This window comes from Salvelinus fontinalis, chromosome 3 (genome assembly GCF_029448725.1).
Source record: "Salvelinus fontinalis isolate EN_2023a chromosome 3, ASM2944872v1, whole genome shotgun sequence".
Classification (NCBI taxonomy): domain Eukaryota; kingdom Metazoa; phylum Chordata; class Actinopteri; order Salmoniformes; family Salmonidae; genus Salvelinus; species Salvelinus fontinalis.
Genome location: NC_074667.1, coordinates 10,695,952 through 10,719,518, shown reverse-complemented (window position 1 = coordinate 10,719,518; position 23,567 = coordinate 10,695,952). Strand labels below are relative to the sequence as shown.

Genomic DNA, 23,567 nt, shown 5'->3' with positions numbered 1-23,567 from the left:
CACATCATAATTCAATTTTCCTGATGCTGTAGGATTATTTTCCTATTGTAGCAAATTGGCTCAAATTAAGATTCTACATCTGTATGTGGCTGTTACAATGAATGCGCAACACATTCCATGGTGTTGTCAGTGCCCCTTGGACCTGTTTATATCCCTGTAGTCAGGCAGTAACACTTAATGGCAAGTCATAAATACATTGTAGGGTAAATAAAGTGTGGCCATTTCAATATTCCCTTTATTCAGGAAATCAGTCGGTCAAGCAGGTGCTGTGGACGGTACTGCAGCAGGTGGTAGAAAAGTAGGGACAATCACCATCCAATATGGGGGCTATACGTTTTATGTGGATGTTACTCCTCTCAGGCTCTCTATGTGTTCATGTTGTCACGGGCATCCCCATAAGTGAGTAAAGTTTGTTTGTGGCTACATTTTGAAGATTGGTATGATATCAATACGGTACATGGTTTGGGGAATACTGTATACAGTAGATTAATAGAAAACGGTTAAGATCAATTAGAAATGTTAAATCGGTAATTGATTTGCCTTTGTATTTTGATAAATGTATGCTCTTATATTATTTTACACATATAAGCTATTTATTAGATTATTATTATTATGTATTTCTGACACTTCATTTAGACGTTAGTAAACAGAGGGGGAGACAGGCAAGTTGGAGTAACAGTAGGAAGGGTAAACCCCCCCCCCCCACACATTTTTGAGATGCATTCCAGTAGAGCCACGACACAACACTAAACAATTTTGTCCTCAAACTTTGTCATCAAAGTCTGTCATTCTCTGGATTTATGGTGCTTTCAAGACAACTGGGAACTCGGAAAAAAACAAGGTTGAATCATGATGTCAGTGATCTTCAGGTTGGATTTTTAGAAAGAGGCCTGAGTTCCCGACATGGAATTCCGAATTGAATGACCGTTAAAAACGTATTTTCCCAGTAGGAGCTCGTTTTTTTTCCAAGGTCCCAGTTGTCTTGAACTCACTGAAGTCTGAGATTTCCGAGTTTCCAGTTGTTTTGAACATGGCAGAGGTCATGCTGGATTGACAGCATAGACACTGTTTTCAACCTTTTCTGGCCCATGGTGTTGAATGTTTATCCTTTTAAGCTTGGAAAAGAGACCCTTAAACCCAGACTTGGACCACACACCCACTCCACTGAATACCAGGCTAGTGATTGCTTTACAACGCTTGCAGTTCGCTACTGATTTCTTTCAAACCACTCATTGTTGAATTTGCGATTTCCAACTTGTTGTGTAATGTTTATGTCCAATGGCCGATGAGCACCGATACATTTTATCTATAATTTCTCTTCATATGACAAGGATTGAAAAGGATTTGCCAGTAGATTGTCGACGTGATTCATGATGACTGCTTGTCTAGTTTGCTAGCTAAGATTTTGAAAGTATGATGTTGACATGATCAGTCCCATCAAATCTATGGTAGATATAATGTGATTTTATCTGTGGCCAATGACCTTGAGACTTATTGGATGGGCACTTCTAATGTAACTCTATGGCAGCACCCAAGGCGCTTGAATTTTTGAGCTCTCCCCGTAGATTTAGCAGGGATATGGTGTCCCCATGAGTGACAGAACACTGAGCCAATCACGGCGTAACTAGAGAACATTACCAACCCCTACGATTCGTATTTTCTGCTGGCTGCTCCATCACCACAGAAAGCACTGAGCTAGGCTGAAACACTTGCAATAAGGAGCTGCCTTATTCAAGGAAAGCAAAAAAGAGACCATGTTTGTATGCGGCTCAATGATACATTTTTTTTTTTTTTTTTACATAGTTTGCAAACTGATATGTGACACGTACTAATGGCAAAATGGCATGCAAAACAGGCAATACAGGAGATATTGACACAACTCAAATAGAATTCACCAGAATTCTGATTAGAGATTGTCATTTGCTATTCCATGATGCTAAAGATCCACATAAACAATACCATGTTTTCCCTAATGTTTATTTCTAGGTACATCAGTGAACTGTGCTGAAGGGTCAGACCTGACACTGGGAACTGTGGATGAGGACTATGAGGGTAATCAATGCAGTCATTCATTACAGTCATCCATGCCATATCCATTCAAGTATTATATTTGTTCATGAGTCACCAAACCAATTTGTCTTACAGGTATTTCTGTTAATAAACGATTACACAGGAAATGAGAGATTGCTGGATGAAGGGAGAAAATTTGATTTATAGAATGGGTTCAGTCTTTTTTGTAACAACCTTTGTTACAATATGTTGACTGTAATAGGTGGAAACATTCAACAACATTCAATAGAAATTGCTGGTACTATACATCATCAAAATGAATATTTGCCTCCCCCTGATGCTACAACAGGGAAAGTGGAAGTCCTCAACGAGATCCCCGTGGGTAATACCGTGAGGCTTGTGGCGTATGCCTTTCCAGAACACATCAATTTTCTCGAGTTAGTTTACACTCCTGGGAGTACAAATGCAACAGTCCGTACCAAGATGGCGCTGGATGCAGATCTGTTACCACAGGTGAGATGGTTATGGTGGCTCTACAACGTCTAGCTCTGGTCCAGGGTGTTGGTGCGTGTGCCTCTGCTAAACTCCTACAGTAGAGGAATGCGCAGTAGCGCTCTGGATCAGAGCTATACAATGTCATTCATGGTCTAGTATGGTTCACTTTAGGTTTGAGCTTTTTTTATTGACAAAATGGGCGAAGGCTAATTCCTGATGATCATGCTGCAAAGGGTTTTGAACTTTACAATTACCCCCCCCCCTCTCTCTTGTAGGTTGGCGGGCAACTTTGGTATTCTGTTATGTGTGTGAATGGTGCGGTAAGTAAAATTGAAAGATTCTAAACTACAATGGGTAGTATGTATGCTGTATATGATGGATTGTAACAATATATTGTAATGTATGAGAAGTGCATTTTGTTGACATAACAAACTGTTATTCTCTCTTCAGCTAGAAAATAAACGAAAACTTATCGTCACCGACCTAAATGACAACGCTCCAATATTCGAGCAAAAGGTGTACACGAAAACAATATCTGAGGTAAAGGCTACATCAGTCAACAGAAGATGAGTTGGCAAAAACATAATACTCCTGTCTTACACCTTGCAATACAATGGAGAGTATGAGCCCCTACGGGTTGTTTACGTGGTTAACCACCATGTGTTTTGTCTCTCCAGATTCAGGCAGTGAATACTGAGGTGATCAGAGTGAAAGCAGTGGATGCCGATATCAGCATAAACAACAACAGAATGACATACCGCATATTGGTGAGTCACACATGGGCCTGTGTTCACCAAGAGTCTCAGAGCAGGAGTGCTGATATAGGATCAGTTTAGTCTTTTAGATAATAATAAATAAGAAGGGAGACCTGATCCTAGATCAGCAGTCCTACTCTGAGACGCCTGATACATTCAGGTCCTGGTCTATACTTTTTATAAGTGGAACAGCAGTGGTTCTATGACCACACTTGAGCTACATTAGCTCCCTTGGGTTAGAGGGATGGACAGGAGACCCGGGTTCGAATCCTTTCGGTCACAAGTTAGTCACAGCGAAGTGATCAATATGTCACATCCACCAAAGTAAACAGCTAGTCTAAACTGTCCATACAACTGTCTTACAAAAATATATACAGCTACAATGTAGGTCTATAATCTATAACAGATATTGGATAACCCACTGGAAATTATGACTGAATAGATTTCTGGTTCTTCCTCTGATACTGTTCCACAATGACTTGGTCTTCCACCTTATTTAAGGACCCAGCACCCGCTGAATTTGAGGTCCGCAACGATGGGGCTGTACTGCTGAAGAGACCTCTGAACTACAACATTGCCAAAAACTACAAATTCACAGTTGAGGCGCGGGTAGGTGATCTCACCATATCACACCCAACCACATTGGTCCATAAATGGATATCCATGTTAATCTATTAATAACGCTTCTGGGATCCTTCCTTTTAGGATAATGGTGATCTCTTCGACACAGCAGACGTTCATCTTGAGATTACGGACTTTGATAATCTGAATCCCCATTTCAATCACAGCCTTTACCAGGCTACCATACAGGAAGACCAAGTGAGTGTCATCATACCCATCAGACTCCAAAATGTCATATAAGTATCCTTAAAGCTACTGTGTTGCTATGGTTGTGATGTCTATTTAATACATCATCTCCTCTTTAGACAGGGCCTTTCCTCACCATCCAGCCAGAGGGCATAAAAGCACAAGATGGAGACACTGGCATTAATGTGGCTATAGTCTACAGCATCAGTTCAGGTAATCTACTTGAGGCTTTTACCACTGGCTTGGACTACAACTCCCATCAGTCTTAGGGGGAAAAAATGATACGAAACAAGTACACTATATATACAAAAGTATGTGGACACCCATTCAAATTAGTCGATTCGCCTATTTTAGCCATACCCGTCGCTGACAGGTGTATAAACTCAATCACACAGCCATGCAATCTCCACAGACAAACATTGCCAGTAGAATGGCCTCACTGAAGAGCTCAGTGACTTACAACGTGGCACCTTCATTGGATGCCACCTTTCCAACAAGACAGTTCGTCCAGTTTCTGCCCTGCTACTGTAGAGCTGCCCCAGTCAACTGTAAGTGCTGTTATTGTGAAGTGGAAACATCTAGGAGCAACAACGGCTCAGGCGCAAAGTGGTAGACCACACAAGCTCACAGAGCGGGATTGCCGAGTACTGAAGCACGTAAAAATCATCTGTCGGTTTCAACACTCCCTACCGAATTCCAAACTGCCTCTGAAAGCAACGTCAGCACAAGAACTGTTCGTTGGGAGCTTCATGAAATGGGTTTCCATGGCCAAGCAGCGCACACAAGCCTAAGATCACCATGCACAATGCCAAGCGTCAGCTGGAGTGGTGTAATGCTCACCTCCATTGCATTCTGGAGCAGCGGAAACTCGTTCTCTTTGGAATGAATCACGCTTCACCATCGGGCAAATCGGACAAATCTGGGTTTGGCCGATGCCAGGACAACGCTACCTGCCTCAATGCATAGTGCCAACTGTAAAGTTTGGTGGAGAAGAAATAATGGTCTGAGGCGGTCTTTCATTGTTTGGGCTAGGCCCCTTAGTTCCAGTGAACGGAAATCTTAACGCTACAGCATACAATTACATTTTAGACAATTCTGTGCTTCCAACTTTGTGGCAACAATTTGGGGAAGGCCCTTTCCTGTTTCAGCATGACAATGCTCCCGTGCACAAAGTGAGGTCCATACAGAAATGATTTGTCGATATCGGTGTGGAATAACTTGACTGGTCTGCACAGAGTCCTGACTTCAACCCCTTTGAACACTTTTGGGTTGAATTGAAAACGCAGACTGCGAGCCAGGCCCAACCTCACTAATGCTCTTGTGGCTGAATGGAAGCATGGAATGGAAGCATCAATGCAGCAATGTTCCAACATCTAGTGGAAAGCCTTCCCAGAAGAGGCTTTCCGCCCAGAAGGTGGTTATATTAATGCCCATGATTTTGTAATGAGATGTTCGACGAGCAAGTGTCCACATACATTTGGTCATGGAGTGTATCTTTGCATATGGAAACCATCAGAATATCCTATTTGCATGAAAACGTATGTATGAGGCAATTGTTTTGGTTCTGTTCACATTGTGGTGGAATGTTGTTGTGTGACTTTACCTCAGTATCGCCGAGCAAGTATCGCAGTAACTTCAACATCGACACAAACAGTGGAGTCATCTCTGTGGTGACTGGGCTGGACAGAGAGGAGATACCTACAGTCACTGTCAATATCAAGGTATTGGGAATTGTAGCTATAGCATTCTAGCGTTTTACGACTTCTCTAAAAAGTCAAACCGTACTTCTCTCAGTTCATTCTCACTGTAGATTTATTCACAATCACAAGTGCATTAAGACAGTTAACATGGTATGGGCATTAGGAGGGCTGGTTACCGTTGTATACATCCCAAGTTATGGATGTCAAATATCAACATCTATCACTTCCTTCCAGGCATCTCAGCAGGATGACAGCCTAAAGACCGCTGACGCGTTGGTGTCTGTCACAATCGAGGACGTCAATGACAACGCTCCAGAGTTTGACAAAGCTAGCTACTCTGTCGCAATATTGGAGAACTCTCAAAAAGACACAGTTGTTTTCAGAGTCACAATCACTGACCTGGACAAGGTAGGTATAGTGGCTTAGAGGTTCATTGCACATAAAACAAATGGGTGATGGATTTACACAAAAAGAGATGTATTTCACTACTCGAGCAAGGATGCAATGTCAATAAGTGCATATATCAAAACAGTTTACACGTTTGTATCTTGAGTTGTCGGTTTCGACATGAGCCAAATCATTTGTCACAAAAAAACTTCATTTTCCCCCCCAATTGGACATGAAACCATTTTGTCTTTGTCTCAGGGTGGATTTGTGGGAACGTTGCGGATCCTTCCGGAGACTGTCCCTTTCTCTATACTCTTGGATGGAACTGTCATAGTGAAGAGTTCAGCTGACCTGGACAGGGAGACTGTTGGAAATTTCACCTTTCAGGTCAGACACTCTGAAACATAACAGTACTCAGACCTACAACTTTGATCCATTTAGGAGCAGACATAATCACAATAGCTAATAAATCAGCAAGGAACCTGTAAATATGTCTAAAAAGGTGCAAACTCCAGGTCTAATGGCACTTGGCAGTGCCCTGTACCATCTAATAAAACATGTCTTATCAAGAAGTCTGTCACAATGGGGAGTGCACACGTCAGTTGGTATACTGTTGAACACCTTCCCATGTCTTCCCTACATCCAATATGAAGATTGAAGCACGGGAAAACGACCCGCCTAACCACGTTGTGTTGGCTGATGTGAACGTCACCCTCCTGGATGAGAATGACAACAGTCCTCAATTTAAGAGCTCCAGGTACGAGGGCAAGGTCTTCAAGAACCAAACGGTGGGGATGTTGATTACCCAGGTGAGATGGTGTCTAACCTTGAACCTCAATTCGTCACTGTGTTTGTTAAAGTATTTTGTCAGAGCCATTTACAATGTGGGAAACGCATGACAGCCATAGTAACACGATTGTAAAAAAGAAAACGATGGCTTTGTCGCCACACTGTGTGATTGGTAGGTTGAAGCAGCGGACCTGGATGCTGGTGCTAATGGACAGGTCAAGTACTCAATAGAGTTTGGGAACCTGGAAGGATATTTCTCCATCGATGAAAACACAGGCGAGATAAAGCTGGAAAATAACATTCCTCTGGAGGAGAACACGGTCCTTCGGTTCCCTCTCTATGTAGCAGCAAGAGACGGTGAGTCTAGGTACAGTCTCTGTATAGAGAACTTGAAGCTAGTGTAATGTAAACAATTTTGTGGAGCGCATTGTAACGCGGAATTAATCTGAACGTAAAGTTGAGGAGGTATGTGAAAGAACACAAGCAACTCGAGCAAACATACCATAGACTAGTAACCATATATATACACTGTAGACTAAAGTAATATGAGAGGAATAGTGTATATCTACAGGAGGCTAGTCAGTCAACAGCTGGAGATTTCATTTATTTATTTATTTATTTTTACCCCCTTTTCTCCCCAATTTTCATGGTATCCAGTTGCTAGTAATTACTATCTTGTCTCATCGCTACAACTCCCGTACGGGCTCGGGAGAGACGAAGGTCGAAAGCCATGCGTCCTCCGAAACACAACCCAACCAAGCCGCACTGCTTCTTAACACAGCGCGCCTCCAACCCGGAAGCCAGCCGCACCAATGTGTCGGAGGAAACACCGTGCACCTGGCCCCCTTGGTTAGCGTGCACTGCGCCCGGCCCGCCACAGGAGTCAATGGTGCGCGATGAGACAAGGATATCCCTACCGGCCAAACCCTCCCTAACCCGGACGACGCTAGGCCAATTGTGCGTCGCCCCACGGACCTCCCGGTCGCGGCCGGCTGCGACAGAGCCTGGGCGCAAATCCAGAGTCTCTGGTGGCGCAGCTGGCGCTGCGATGCAGTGCCCTAGACCACTGCGCCACCCGGGAGGCCCTCAACAGCTGGAGATTTGGTTATGGGTCCCAAAGAAATTGCACCACAAAGTGACTGTTCTCCTCCTGTCCTGTAGGTGGCGTAATATCTCGTTCCTCCTCGGTGCTAGTGGAGATCCAGGCACCTGGAGATTCCAAACCCCAGTTCCTCTTGAACACTTACCGTGGGAGGATAGAGGAAGAGACAGATCCAGGGACGGTGATTGTCAAGGTGAACTTCCCCAGAACCACTAAATTCTACTTCATCTGAAAAAAACAACCAGATCGATCCTATAACATTTTTGTCACCCCCTATATAGGTGACATTCCTAGCAGTAACAACAGTAGTTCCCGTGACGCTTCAGGTCCTGACAGACGCCGACAAGTTCGCCGTTGACTCCAAAGGCGTTTTCACCTCTAAGGTCAAACTGGACTATGAGACCCAAAATAACTACTCAGTCCAGATCTCAATCTCGGATGGCACCAGTAGCGATGAGGCAACCGTTGTGGTGGAAGTGATTGACATCAACGACAACAGCCCCGTGTTTGGCGCCAGCTCTGTGACACAACTGGTCCCGGAGGATACGGAGGTAGGGGCCAACCTCACTGCCATGACCGCCACGGACGCGGACAGTGGCTTCAACAGGGAGCTCCGCTATGCCCTCCGGGGAGGCGAGGGAAAGTTCGCTATCGATCCCAAAATAGGGATGGTGTCCCTGGCTGGGGCGCTGGACAGAGAGACCAAAGCAGAGTTCAGCCTGGAGGTGGTGGCTCAGGACCAAGGTCGTCCAGCTCTCTCCGCAACCGCCACCCTGCTCATTCAAGTATCTGACATCAACGACAATGTTCCAAGTTTCTCCAAGACGGAATATGAGGTTGAGGTCTTAGAAACAGAGTCTGTGGGAACAACACTGGTCACCCTAGAAGCGGTGGATCTTGACGAAGGCACAAACGGTACAGTGACCTATAGTATATTTCAGCAAGACCCTCCCTCGACCGTGGCGTTCTTCCAGTTGGACTCTTCCACTGGGGAACTGCGGCTGGCTCAGGCCTTGGACTATGGAACAGTGAAGGTGTACAACCTAATGGTACAGGCCGCAGATGGGGGGACCCCGTCCCTCGTTGGGAATGGATCAGTGGTGGTGAGGGTGAAAGATGTGAACAACAACCCGCCTCAGTTCAGCGCAGAGCGCTACGATGTCGCCGTCTCTGAGAACCTGGCCAGCGGAGCGGCTATCGTGACCCTGGAGGTCACCGACGAGGATGAGGTCAGAGAAATGAGACTGTCATTATCATCATGAGATCGATTATATTTCGTTATGATATAAACAATATCTATAACATTACCATCTACATTGAGATCAGTGATATATCTGCACGAAATGAAAAATATTGACTACGGTATATCGATTACGGTATAACAATGACGATATATCAACTACTATATATATATATATAACAATGACGATATATCAACTACTATATATATATATACTATATATATATATATAGTAGTTGATTTATCGTCATTGTTATACCGTAATCGATATACCGTAGTCAATATTTTTCATATATATATATATATATATATATATATATATATATATATATATATATATATATATATATATATATATACATACACTGCTCAAAAAAATAAAGGGAACACTTAAACAACACAATGTAACTCCAAGTCAATCACACTTCTGTGAAATCAAACTGTCCACTTAGGAAGCAACACTGATTGACAATAGATTTCACATGCTGTTGTGCAAATGGAATAGACAAAAGGTGGAAATTATAGGCAATTAGCAAGACACCCCCCAAAACAGGAGTGATTCTGCAGGTGGTGACCACAGACCACTTCTCAGATCCTATGCTTCTTGGCTGATGTTTTGGTCACTTTTGAATGCTGGCGGTGCTCTCACTCTAGTGGTAGCATGAAACGGAGTCTACAACCCACACAAGTGGCTCAGGTAGTGCAGTTCATCCAGGATGGCACATCAATGCGAACTGTGGCAAAAAGGTTTGCTGTGTCTGTCAGCGTAGTGTCCAGAGCACGGAGGCGCTACCAGGAGACAGGCCAGTACATCAGGAGACGTGGAGGAGGCCGTAGGAGGGCAACAACCCAGCAGCAGGACCGCTACCTCCGCCTTTGTGCAAGGAGGTGCACTGCCAGCGCCCTGCAAAATGACCTCCAGCAGGCCACAAATGTGCATGTGTCTGCTCAAACAGTCAGAAACAGACTCCATGAGGATGGTATGAGGGCCCGACGTCCACAGGTGGGGGTTGTGTTTACAGCCCAACACCGTGCAGGACGTTTGGCATTTGCCAGAGAACACCAAGATTGGCAAATTCGCCACTGGCGCCCTGTGCTCTTCACAGATGAAAGCAGGTTCACACTGAGCACATGAGCACATGTGACAGATGTGACCGAGTCTGGAGACGCCGTGGAGAACGTTCTGCTGCCTGCAACATCCTCCAGCATGACCGGTTTGGCGATGGGTCAGTCATGGTGTGGGGTGGCATTTCTTTGTGGGGCCGCACAGCCCTCCATGTGCTCGCCAGACGTAGCCTGACTGCCAATAGGTACCGAGATGAGATCCTCAGACCCCTTGTGAGACCATATGCTGACACATGCACATTTGTGGCCTGCTGGTGGTCATTTTGCAGGGCTCTGGCAGTGCACCTCCTTGCACAAAGGCGGAGGTAGCGGTCCTGCTCCTGGGTTGTTGCCCTTCTACGGCCTCCTCCACGTCTCCTGATGTACTGGCCTGTCTCCTGGTAGCGCCTCCATGCTCTGGACACTACGCTGACAGACACAGCAAACCTTTTTGCCACAGTTCGCATTGATGTGCCATCCTGGATGAACTGCACTACCTGAGCCACTTGTGTGGGTTGTAGACTCCGTTTCATGCTACCACTAGAGTGAGAGCACCGCCAGCATTCAAAAGTGACCAAAACATCAGCCAAGAAGCATAGGATCTGAGAAGTGGTCTGTGGTCACCACCTGCAGAATCACTCCTGTTTTGGGGGGTGTCTTGCTAATTGCCTATAATTTCCACCTTTTGTCTATTCCATTTGCACAACAGCATGTGAAATCTATTGTCAATCAGTGTTGCTTCCTAAGTGGACAGTTTGATTTCACAGAAGTGTGATTGACTTGGAGTTACATTGTGTTGTTTAAGTGTTCCCTTTATTTTTTTGAGCAGTGTATATCAATGACAATATATACAGTAGCAGTCAAAATTTTGGACACACCTGCTCATTCAAGGGTTTATTTACTTACTGACTTTATTGTCCCATGGGGAAATTTTGTTGCAGTGTCATGCACACATTGAAAGTGGCATTTAAATACAAAACAAAATGGACAATACAACTTTCATAACACTTACATACCAATAAAACATTTAAAAAATAAAACATTTAAAAAATAAAATAAGAATACTGAGTCGATAGGGACATTAGCCCGAGCTATTTAGGAGGGATATCACACCTGGCACAAATGATTGTCTGGTTCTGTTTTTCCTGCTGAGGGGTGCCCTATACCTGCGCCCAGAGGGGAGTATTTCAAAGTCCGGGTACAGGGGTTGGCTTGGGTCTAAAATTAGCCTTGCGGAGGGTCCTGTTTTTCTTAATTTTATTATTTTCTGCATTGTATAATAATAGTGAAGACATAAAAACTATGAAATGACACATATGGAATCATGTAGGAACCAAAAAAGTGTTAAACAAATCAAAATATATTTTATATTTGAGATTCATCAAAGTAGCCACCCTTTGCCTTGATGACAGCTTTGCACATTCTTGGCATTCTCTCAACCAGCTTCATCTGGAATGCTTTTCCAACAGTCTTGAAGGAGTTCCCACATGTGCTGAGCACTTGTTGGCTGCTTTTCCTTCAATCTGCGGTCCTACTCATCCCAAGCCATCTCATGGGGTGGCAGGTAGCCTAGTGGTTAGAGCGTTGGACTAGAAACTGAAAGGTTGCAAGATCGAATCCCTGAGCTGACAAGGTAAAAATCTGTTGTTCTGCCCACTGTTCCTAGGCCGTCATTGTAAACAATAATTTGTTCTTAACTGACTTGCCTAGTTAAATAAAAGGTTCAATTTAAAAAGATTGGGTTGAGGTCAGGTGATTGTGGAGGCCAGGTTCTGATGAGGCACTCCATCACTCTCTTTCTTGGTCAAATAGCCCGTACACAGCCTGGAGGTGTGTTGGGTCATTGTCCTGCTGAAAAACAAATAATAATCCCACTAAGCACAAACCAGATGGGATGGCATATCGCTACAGAATGCTATGGTAGCCATGCTGGTTATTAAGTGTGCCTTGAATTCTAAACAAATCACAGACACTGTCAGCAGGAAAGCACCATCACACCTCCTCCTCCATGCTCCACAGTGGGATCCACACATGCATCTCACAAAGACACGGTGGTTGGAACCAAAAATCTCAAATTTGGACTCATCCGACCAAATGACAGATTTCCACCGGTCTAATGTCCATTGCTCATGTTTCTTGGACCATTGGTGTCCTTTAGTAGTGGTTTCTTTGCAGCAATTCGACAATGAAGGCCTGATACACGCAGTCTCCTCTGAACAGTTGAGATGTGCCTGTTACTTGAACTAAGTGAAGCATTTATTTGGGCTGCAATCTGAGGTGCAGTTAACTCTAATGAACTTCCCCTCTGCAGCAGAGGTAACTCTGGGTCTTCCATTCCTGTGGCGGTCCTCATGAGAGCCAGTTTCATCATAGCATTTGATGGTTTTTGAGACTGCACTTGAAGAAACTTTAAAAGTTCTTGAAATTTTCCAGATTGACTGACCTTCATGTCTTAAAGTAATGATGGCTTGTCATTTCTCTTTGCTTATTTGAGCTTTTCTTGCCATAATATGGACCTGGTCTTTTACCAAATAGGGCTATCTGCTGTATACCACCCCTACCTTGTCACAACACAACTGATTGTCTCAAACGCATTAGGAAGGAAATAAATTCCACAAATGAACTTTTAACAAGGCACACCTGTTAATTGAAATGCATTCCAGGTGACTACCTCATGAAGCTGGTTGACAGAATGCCAAGAGTGTGCAAAACTGTCATCAAGGCAAAGGGTGGCTACTTTGAAGAATCTCAAATATATTTAGATTTGTTTAAAAATGTTTTGCTGGGCCTCCCGGGTGGCGCAGTGGTCTAGGGCACTGCATCGCAGTGCTAACTGCGCCACCAGAGTCTCTGGGTTCGCCCCCAGGCTCTGTCGCAGCCGGCTGCGACCGGGAGGTCCGTGGGGCGACGCACAATTGGGCTAGCGTCGTCCGGGTTAGGGAGGGTTTGGCCGGTAGGGATTTCCTTGTCTCATCGCGCTCCAGCGACTCCTGTGGCGGGCTGGGCGCAGTGCGCGCTAACCAAGGGGCCAGGTGCACAGTGTTTCCTCCGACACATTGGTGCGGCTGGCTTCCGGGTTGGAGGCGCGCTGTGTTAAAGAAGCAGTGCGGCTTGGTTGGGTTGTGCCTCGGAGGACGCATGGCTTTCGACCTTCGTCTCTCCCGAGCCCGTACGGGAGTTGTAGCGATGAGACAAGATAGTAATTACTAGCGATTGGATACCACGAAAATTGGGGAGAAAAGGGGATAAAATAAAAAAAAATAAAAAAAAAATGTTTTGCTTACTACGTGATGTGTTATTTCATAGTTTGTCTTAAAAGTTAAGTACAGGGGTTCCGCCCACACATTCCACTGAAATTCAAAAAATATTTTCTAGAAATATTTAACTTTCACACATTAACAAGTCCAATACAGCAAATGAAAGATAAACATCTTGTGAATCCATCCAACATGTCCGATTTTTAAAATGTTTTACAGCGAAAACACCACGTATATTTATGTTAGCTCACCACCAAATACAAAAAAGCACAGACATTTCTTTCACAGCACAGGTAGCTTGCACAAAACCAACCAAACTAACCAAGAACCAACCAAACTAACCAAGAAACAACTTCATCAGATGACAGTCTTATAACATGTTATACAATAAATCTATGTTTTGTTTGAAAAATGTGCATATTTGAGGTATAAATCATAGTTTTACATTGCAGCTACCATCACAAATAGCACTGAAGCAGCCAGAGTAATTACAGAGACCAACGTGAAATACGTAAATACTCATCATAAAACATTTATGAAAAATACATGGTGTACAGCAAATGAAAGACAAACATCTTGTGAATCCAGCCAATATTTCAGATTTTTTCAGCATTATATTAGCTTACCACAATAGCCAAAAACACAACACATTTATCAGCAGCAAAAGTTAGCGATCGCAAAAAAACAGCAAAAGATATATAATTTTTCACTAACCTTGACAAGCTTCATCAGATGACAGTCCTATAACATCAGGTTATACAATACACTTATGTTTTGTTCGAAAATGTGCATATTTAGAGCTGAAATCCGTGGTTATACATTGTGAAAACGTAGCAACTTTTTTTCCAGAATCTCCGGATATATTTCTGACACTCACCTATTCTGACCAAATAACTCATCATAAACTTTACTAAAAAATAAATTTGTACAGCAAATGATAGATACACTAGTTCTTAATGCAATCGCCGTGTTAGGATTCTAAAAATAACTTTAGTACGACATACAGCTTACGTTATAGCGAGACAGCGCCCAAAATCAGGGCGGAAAATAATACTAAACATTTGACAGAAATATGAAATAACATCATAAATGGGTCCTACTTTTGTTGAGCTTCCATCAGAATCTTGTACAAGGGGTCCTTTGTCCAGAATAATCGTTGTTTGGATTTAGAATGTCCTCTTCGTCTGTCAAATTAGCAACCAAAGCTAGCCAAGTGGTGCGAAGCTGTCCATCGTCACCAAACGCAGAGAACGGAACACGCCAAAACTCCCGATAAACTTTCAATAATCTGATAAAACTATATTGAAAAAAACATACTTTACGATGATATTATCACATTTATCAAATAAAATCAAAGCCGGAGATATTAGCCGTCTATAACGAAAGCTTTTCAGAAGGCAATCCAGAGTTCCTTTCCGTGCCTTGCTGAACAAAGGAAACGGGTCATGTCATTCCAAGAACTCTCTTTTGACCATAGATAAAGCTTGACACCCCATTCCACCTCTCACTGCCTATTGACATCTAGTGGAAGGCGTATGAAGTGCATGTATACCCATAGATTTCAAGCAAATGAATAGGGAGGCCCTGGAACAGAGCCTCGATTTCAGATTTTTCACTTTCTGACAGGAAGTTTGCTGCAAAATGAGTTCTGTTTTACTCACAGATATAATTCAAACGGTTTTAGAAACTTGAGAGTGTTTTCTATCCAATAGTAATAATAATATGCATATTGTACGAGCAAGAATAGAGTACGAGGCCGTTTAAATTGGGCACGATTTTTCCCCAAAGTGAAAACAGCACCCTCTATCCCAAACAGGTTAAATTCTTGAATGTAGAAAATAGTAAAAATACCGAAAAACCCTGGAATGAGTAGGTGTGTCCAAACTTTTGACTGGTACTGTATATTGATGACAATATATAATGGTGTATTTCATGACGATATCAACAATCTGAAAATATTTCAATACATCCATCCCACTAATACATTTATGACTGACGTTGGAATAATAAACTGACACCATTATCTCTGTGTTTTCCTTTTAGGGTGGATTCTCGAAAGGTCACTTCATATTTACCAGTGATACCTTCAACATAAACAAACAAGGTGTTGTGTCCCTGAAGAATGACGTCACCTTGGACAGAGAGACAAAGGATAACTATGTTTTACAGGTATACTACGTCATGTCAATCTACATGTGCTTTCGCTGCATTTCTCATAAGGTCTACACCCAAATATAGGCCCCAATAGCAGTTGGGTGTACTTCCATAAATGTAATCTATGTAGAAGGGGGAAGCTTTTTCATATCTTAACGATGGGCAAGGACACAACTGGAGAACAATCTATCTCTTCCTATCACCCGGACCTCAACCCCACCTAGACACCAAAGTTAACATTGTCTTTGCTCGTGTTGTTAAGTCATATAGGTGATAAAAATGTACGATGTGGATAGGCAAATGCAGGCTGATAATTTCACATAAGACGCTCAGCGAGACCATGACGGTCAACAATTTCAACAAAGTCACATGTTAAGGTCTTAACCCTCTCACTGTGTTCAGGTGGTGGCGGTGGACGAAGATGGCCTGAACGCCACAGCCCAGCTCAACATCACCGTTCTGGACTACAATGACAACACACCCCAGTTCCCTACTCTTCCAGACCCCATCCCTTTCCCTGAGGGGGAGTACTCTGACAAGTCTCCAGGAGAGGTGTACCATATCCTTGCCACAGACTCAGATCTCGGCTCCAACGGAGAAGTCACCATCTCCATCTCCTCATCTGCCACGCTATTTCGCTTCAGAGAGGTGAGTCTGACCAAATAATGAAGCTTCAGGTGAACCTTCTTTACATAATACATTTTGTTAGATGTGAATGTGGATCTAGGGTATCAGGTTTGTTTACTGAGGTGTCAATCATTTTGATTAAGAAATTACAAAACACAAAAAAAAGCAGACTCTCTTGATGACCTCATCATTGGCAAACCATGTTTCTTCTCAGGACATTTCATCTCAGCATACTCGCTTAATCATGAGCAATATTGTTAGGGTAACACTGTGTATTTACACTAGTGTGTCTTGTGCTGAAGGATGGGATGCTACTGGTTGTGGGTCCTCTGGATCGGGAGACCAAGGACATCTATGAGCTGGTCATTGTGGCCACTGACAAGGGGACACCACAGAGACAGGTACTATATACAAAACACAGTGGCCTAAATGATAGGGTCCCTTCACCCTAAAATCAGTACGACATTACCATAGCAGTACCATATCATAACACAACACTATACACCATAATACCATAAAACAAAATATCAAAGTTCTGTGCAGCCTACCTTCTTACACAAAGTTGGTTTCAACGATTCCAACCCCGCTTCACCAGAACATGACCAGCATCAGAGTGAGTGTGACGGATGTTAATGACAACACGCCGGTGTTCAGTGCCAGTACGTACACTAAGAGCATCCTGGTGAAGGACGCCAAGGTGGGGGACGCGCTGTTGACCCTCTCTGCCACAGATAAGGACATGGGCCTGAACGCACTCATCACCTACAGGTTAGCCATGCACTGCTGTCAAAACTTACACACACACACCTCTGTTGTACTTTCTACTCCCAGTCGTAGAGCCGATACTGTAGAGATGAGTTTCAAGTCCAAAGTCCAAATTAAGGAATAAAATCAGCCTAAATGGATCCTTAACGATATTGAAGAAATGTGTCTGTTTCTACACCGGGTTATGCGTCAAATGCTCCTCCTCTGGCTATCTAGTTTCTTCTCAGGCGCCTCCCCTCGCTTGGCGCTGAATGGTAGCACAGGAGAGGTGACTGTGGCCTCTGACCTTTCTGATATCACGGAGGACACACTGCTTGAACTCACTGCAATGGCAAAGGACAGCGGGATGCCTCCTCTGAACTCCACAGGTCAGGGATCGAGCATCGCAAGTGGACTTGTGTTTTTGTAACGTTGAGTTCGAGTGTATTATTTCGTATGTTAGTCTGAATATTGATGGATGCTAAATATGTGTGTGTTTTCTCTCTTTTCCCCTCATAGTCAATGTCCAGGTCTTCCTGATGACTGTCAGCCTTGGAGTGGATGTGGCCTTTGAGAGCTCCTCCTACGACTTCAGCGTTCCGGAGAACGAACCAAAAGGGAGACTCGTGGGGACAGTGAAGGCATCACCAGGGAGCCCCTTGTTTGTGGTTACTTATGTCCTGTCCACGCACATGGACCTGTTCTCAGTCGATGCCCTGGGAGCCCTCACCACCAAAGAGCCGCTGGACAAAGAGACTGAGGAGTGGTACATCCTGGAGGTGAAGGCAATGGACTCCAGGACTCCCCCTACTTCTGCCGTCGCAATGGTATGACCCATCCTGGTACCTGGCGACCAGATTTAGAGGAAGTTCTAGAGGGGTTGCTTAGCTGAAAATATCTCATCATATGGGGGAATAGATTTCAAATCACAAGTAGTCTTTCGTCCCTCACTCTCTTCCCTCACTATTCCTCTCAGGTCAGGGTACAGGTGGAAGATGTGAACGAGGCCCCAGAGTTCAAGGAAGAGACTTATGAAGCCAAGATCTTCAGCATTGCCCCATACAAATACCCTGTGGTCCAAGTTCAGGTAAGGGATGCAAAAGTGAACAGCGGGATAACCCCTACATCCCTGGTGCCATGTCAAAGTTGACATAAGTTCTCATCCAGCTCCTCCATCCTGATCCCCCACTCTTTGCCCCTCTCCCCAGGCCACAGACCCAGACAGTGGTGACAGCGGGCGTTTGGACTACAGTCTGACTGAGTCCAGCTCGTCTTTCGACGTGGACCGTTCCACGGGCCAGGTGTACGTGGTGTTAGCGGTGGGATTAGAAGGAAAGACGACCGCCGTCCTGGTGAAGGCCACAGATCCTAAAGGACTCCATGCTACAACCAGGGTGGATGTGAGTGGTGACAACAGTGTACTGTACATATGGTAACACACATGACTTAACTCACTTTCAACAGTAGTTACAGTATGCTACTCTATTCTGCCCCCAGGTGGACGTGCAGGGAAGTGCCAGTAATGATGTCGTAGTCATCTCCCTCAACCAGGCCACCAATGTTGTGGAGAAGAAGGTCCCAGAGATGGAAGAGTAAGATATTAGAACTGATGTCTTGTACCACACAAAAGTGTGGGGCTGTTAGACGGGGTCCTTTTGCCCACTTTCAATACTCCATCGCTCTTCCTCATATGTCTCTCGTTCTCTGTGTCTCTTAGGTCTTTAGGGCGAGTTCTGGCCTGGACCGTGAAGGTGATAGAGATTTCCAGCACCAGCAGAGGAGCTGTTGCGTCCCGGGAATCTAGGGGCGCCGCCAAGACGTACGTCAGCTTCATTGCCGTGGACGGCGGGGAAGTCATCCCTGCCAAAGATGTCAAAAAGTAAGACCAATGTGTTGTCGAAAATCACTTCATCCACAACAAAGTAGCCCATCCTATAATGAGAAAATCAAAGCCATTGTTGATTAAAGTTTAACTTTGAGGGTGGTGGGTCTGGGGTGGGTCTCATTAAGGGAATTTTTGTGGAACATTCTTTAGTAGTTGACATAGACATACAATGACTGGACGCAACATTGCCTCCACAATTTTCTATTCGGCACGATGGACATCCATGTCTGTTCTACACGACACAAATCTATCTGAAAAATCTGTAATGTGACGTTGCATTCTCGAGAATAAGCCCCTAACGGCCGTTCTCTGATGTCACCCACAGCAAGCTGCAGAGCGAGGCGGGCACGGTGAAGGCAGAGCTCGAGAAGGTGTTTGGGGCGGAGCTGGAGCATGTGGTGGAGGAGGAGTCAGCCGAACCTGCCTCTGACCAGGTCATAGTAATCGTCCTGGGCGTCCTGTTCGGCCTGAGCCTGCTAGGATTGGTGGCGATGGTGACGTTCACCGTTATCAAGTGAGTAGCTTATTCATGTTTGCTTAGTGTTTGTTATTAACATTAAGTTAAGACACCCTGACTTATGATAATGAATCTAGCCCTTGCCACTAGCCATATTTGCAATTATGACCCCCTTATCCCCAAAATTACTCTGCTACAAATTATTCTAGGCTAACCACTGTTTCAACATCTCCATTTATTTTCAGCTTCAGAAGGATGAAAGAACCCATAGAGGACTCCTATAGGGAAAGCTTTGACATTGATAGGCGAAATGAAGCTTACACGTAAATACATATGACGTCTTAACTTTTGATTCATTTGAGACTGATTAAATGATGATGGGATGCAATTGAACGAGTACTATTTCAAATCAATACTTTCTCATTTTTTAAACAGCTACTATGCGAGTTCTTTCTCATCCGCCTTTTCTTCTGCTTTAGAAATAGTGACATGAAGGCATCAGCAACAGGCTCAGAACAGGTAAGAACCCAGGCCAAACACAGGCTGTTCAAATATACAGTGCGATTGTTGGTCAAGGGCGATGATCCATGCTGTTGTTTTTTAGGGGAAAAGGTCATGGAGAAAGAGTAAGACTTCACAGGAGGCAGACCCGGAGTGTGACAGACAAGATGGTGACAGCCACAACTCTTCTCTTTGAGTCCCACTGACAACTAAACACAAATAAAGCACACACAATGAATGTGCACCAGAGCAGTGAGACAGATGGAGCAACACTGCAATGAAGGAATGATTCGTTTGCTCTGACTTATTGGTTGGCTATTGCACTAATGCTTTGACCGTCAATTGCTGGCTACAGTCTATGCTGCACTCATATTAGGAGCATTTCTCTGTAAAACAAACAAAGACCTTTGGCCAATAAATGTAAGAATAAAAAAGGCTATGATATGAATATGAACATTTTAGCACTAATAATAGCACTTACTATGAATTATTTTATATGCTAATATATTGTTTCTGAGTGCTAATGATGGTATGTATTTCCTCTGTCACCAAACATACCTGAACCAACTTTTCACTGCATTTAGGTTTAACTAATAAAAAAGACATACCCTGGATAGAAAGTGTCTTATTTTTACTAACATTTCTCTATGCTAATGCTTAGACTCAAACCTTTAGAAATGGCTCGAGCTTGAGACAACAGACTCATGTTCATTATGCACCAAACGGAAGAAAACAGATTGAAACGGGACTACCTGGACTTGTCCAATAAGACTCATTTTAGTTTTTTGTTGGATGCTCTAATGAACACTACCCAGAGGTCAGCAAAAGGATCAGGACGATTAATGGATCAATATATTATTTTGTAGCCCCTAAATCTGTGCTATTGTACCATTACTATTGTAGGTCTGATGGATGGTGGGGTGTTTCCAAATACTTGTCCTGAAGGCAAGGGCGTAACTTTTTGTTGGAAATTGGAGGGGGTCAGGGTCAACACCCATCTAGGGGGTGTCCAGGGGCATGCCCCCCCCCCCCCTCCGTTTTAAAAAACAGCTGTGAAATGATTGTTTCTGGTGAATATTTAAGGGAAAATACATAAACTGCCCTGATAATTTCTTCAATATACCCCAATCACAACTGACACACCAATATCTGTCTATATTACTTTAAACTGTCTTCTTACTCTTAACAGTAAGTCACCACCACACCACTTCTTTAACTACATTTAAATGTCAAATCTATTCTATTTGTGTACCCTTCACCACGCTTGGCTAGTACTTGAATAATGTCTTATACCCAGTGCTTAACTTGGACTGAAATAGGTGCCGGTACTCATTTTTTTCAGCTAATATTCTATAAGAGGAACGGGAGCTCAAGCAGTGTGAGGTGCTGGTACTCAGCTCCGGTGAGATCCTGCCCAAGTCAAGCACTACTTATACCCAATTCATTTACAAGAAGTCGAGGCAATCAGTCCAGAATGTTCTTACTTGGCTTCACAAACTGAAATGCTCACCCGATGACCTGTTTGTCCTCTCCCTGCCTTAACATGAACGGTGCTCTTGCTCTCTCTCTATTGGCCATCTTAAATCCTGCACTTTTCTCCTCTTTGGCATTGGCACCTCCATTAAGGGCACTGGCTACTTGTTCACTAGGGTGAATATGAACGCTGCCTATCTGAAACTGCAGTAGAAAAGGGGAGGAGCCTGATATTGTGCTAGCTAGCTAACGTTATATGAATTACACAACATCTCATCACCAATAGTTCCCTAGTTACACAACACTATAGGAATACATTTATGAAATGTTCATTCGTTTTTACTAATTTTAAAACATTTATACATTGGAGCGCTCATGCATATTGCCGCATTCACGTGCTACTTGGAACTAGGAAACTTGCTAACTGGTTGTAGTTTACACGGCATATACAGTACCAGTCAAAAGTTGACACACCTACTCATTCAAGGGTTTTTCTTTATTTTGACAATTTTCTACATAGTAGAATAATAGTGAAGACATCAGAACTATGAAATAACACATGGAATCATGTTGTAACTAAAACAATCTAAATACATTTTATATTGTAACGTATACTCCCTTTCAGGCGCTTGAGATCGTCAGGCTGCTCATTATTACGCACACCTGTCACTATCGTTACGGGCGTCAGCGCCTCAGACTCACCTGGACTCAATCGCCTTGCCTGATTACTTTCCCTATATATGTCACTCCCTTTGGTTCTTTCCCTAGGCGTTATTGACTCTGTTCCTGTGTCCCATGTCTGTGTAACGGATGTGAAATGGCTAGCTAGTTAGCGGGTACGCGCTAGTAGCATTTCAATCAGTTACGTCACTTGCTCTGAGACTTAAGTAGTGTTGCCCCTTGCTCTGCAAGGGCCGCGGCTTTTGTGGAGCGATGGGTAACGACGCTTCGTGGGTGTCAGTTGCTGATGTGTGCAGAAGGTCCCTGGTTCGCGCCCGGGTCGGGGCGAGGGGACGACGTAAAGTTATACTGTTACATTGATGCTGTTGACCCGGATCACTGGTTGCTGCGGAAAAGGAGGAGGTTGAAAGGGGGGTGAGTGTAATGGATGTGAAATGGCTAGCTAGTTAGCGGGTACGCGCTAGTAGCATTTCAATCAGTTACGTCACTTGCCTGGTTCGCGCCCGTGTCGGGGCGAGGGGACGGTTTAAAGTTATGTTACATTGATGCTGTTGACCCGGATCACTGGTTGCTGCGGAAAAGGAGGAGGTTGAAAGGGGGGTGAGTGTAACGGATGTGAAATGGCTAGCTAGTTAGCGGGTACGCGCTAGTAGCATTTCAATCAGTTACGTCACTTGCTCTGAGACTTAAGTAGTGTTGCACCTTGCTCTGCAAGGGCCGCGGCTTTTGTGGAGCGATGGGTAACGACGCTTCGTGGGTGTCAGTTGCTGATGTGTGCAGAAGGTCCCTGGTTCGCGCCCGGGTCGGGGCGAGGGGACGACGTAAAGTTATACTGTTAAATCTGTACGCTACTCATGTTTCTTGTTTTGTTCATTTATTTATTAAATGCCCTCCCTGTACTTGTATACGCTGGGAGTCAGGAAGCTTTACATTTATTTTTGATTCCTTAAAGTAGCCACCATTTGCCTTGACAGCTTTGCACACTCTTGGCATTCTCTCAACCAGCTTCACCTGGAAGGCTTTTCCAACAGTCTTGAAGGAGTTCCCACATATGCTGAGCACTTGCTGACTGCTTTTCCTTCACTCCGCGGTACCACTCATCCAAAACCATCTCAACTGCACTTGAAACTTTCAACGTTTTTGACATTTTCCCTTCTTGACTAACCTTCATGTCTTAAAGTAATGATGGACTGTCGTTTCTCTATACTTATTTGAGCTGTTCTTGCCATAACATGGACTTGTTCTTTTACCAAATAGGGCCATCTTCTGTATACCACCCCTACCTTGTCACAACACAACTGATTGGCTCATATGCATTAAGAAGAAAAGAAATTCCAAAAGTTAACAAGGCACACCTGTTAATTGAAATGCATTCCAGTTGGCTACGTCATGAAGCTGG

The 23,567-nt window shown here is 44.0% G+C and overlaps 1 protein-coding gene across 2 annotated transcripts; it reads left to right on the top strand.

Annotated features, from left to right (window-relative positions):
• The first annotated feature begins 234 nt into the window (after positions 1–234).
• Positions 235–20,649, top strand: LOC129838486 (protocadherin Fat 4). Of its 2 annotated transcripts, XM_055905481.1 has the most exons (30): positions 235–399; positions 1,987–2,052; positions 2,360–2,523; positions 2,781–2,825; positions 2,956–3,045; positions 3,183–3,272; positions 3,762–3,869; positions 3,966–4,079; positions 4,187–4,280; positions 5,676–5,788; positions 6,002–6,175; positions 6,413–6,541; positions 6,808–6,963; positions 7,120–7,300; positions 8,105–8,238; positions 8,327–9,274; positions 15,690–15,815; positions 16,203–16,448; positions 16,730–16,828; positions 17,023–17,195; positions 17,409–17,560; positions 17,691–17,998; positions 18,148–18,258; positions 18,380–18,571; positions 18,669–18,763; positions 18,889–19,050; positions 19,382–19,570; positions 19,759–19,836; positions 19,993–20,032; positions 20,118–20,649. In XM_055905481.1, the coding sequence occupies exons 1-30, from the start codon at positions 321–323 to the stop codon at positions 20,208–20,210; spliced, it is 4,749 nt and encodes a 1,582-aa protein (XP_055761456.1). In that variant the 5' UTR covers positions 235–320; the 3' UTR covers positions 20,211–20,649. The 2 variants fall into 2 exon arrangements, with proteins under 2 accessions (XP_055761456.1, XP_055761462.1); XM_055905487.1 differs by lacking the exons at positions 19,993–20,032; positions 20,118–20,649 and having other exon boundaries at positions 19,759–19,841.
• The last annotated feature ends 2,918 nt before the right edge of the window (positions 20,650–23,567 follow it).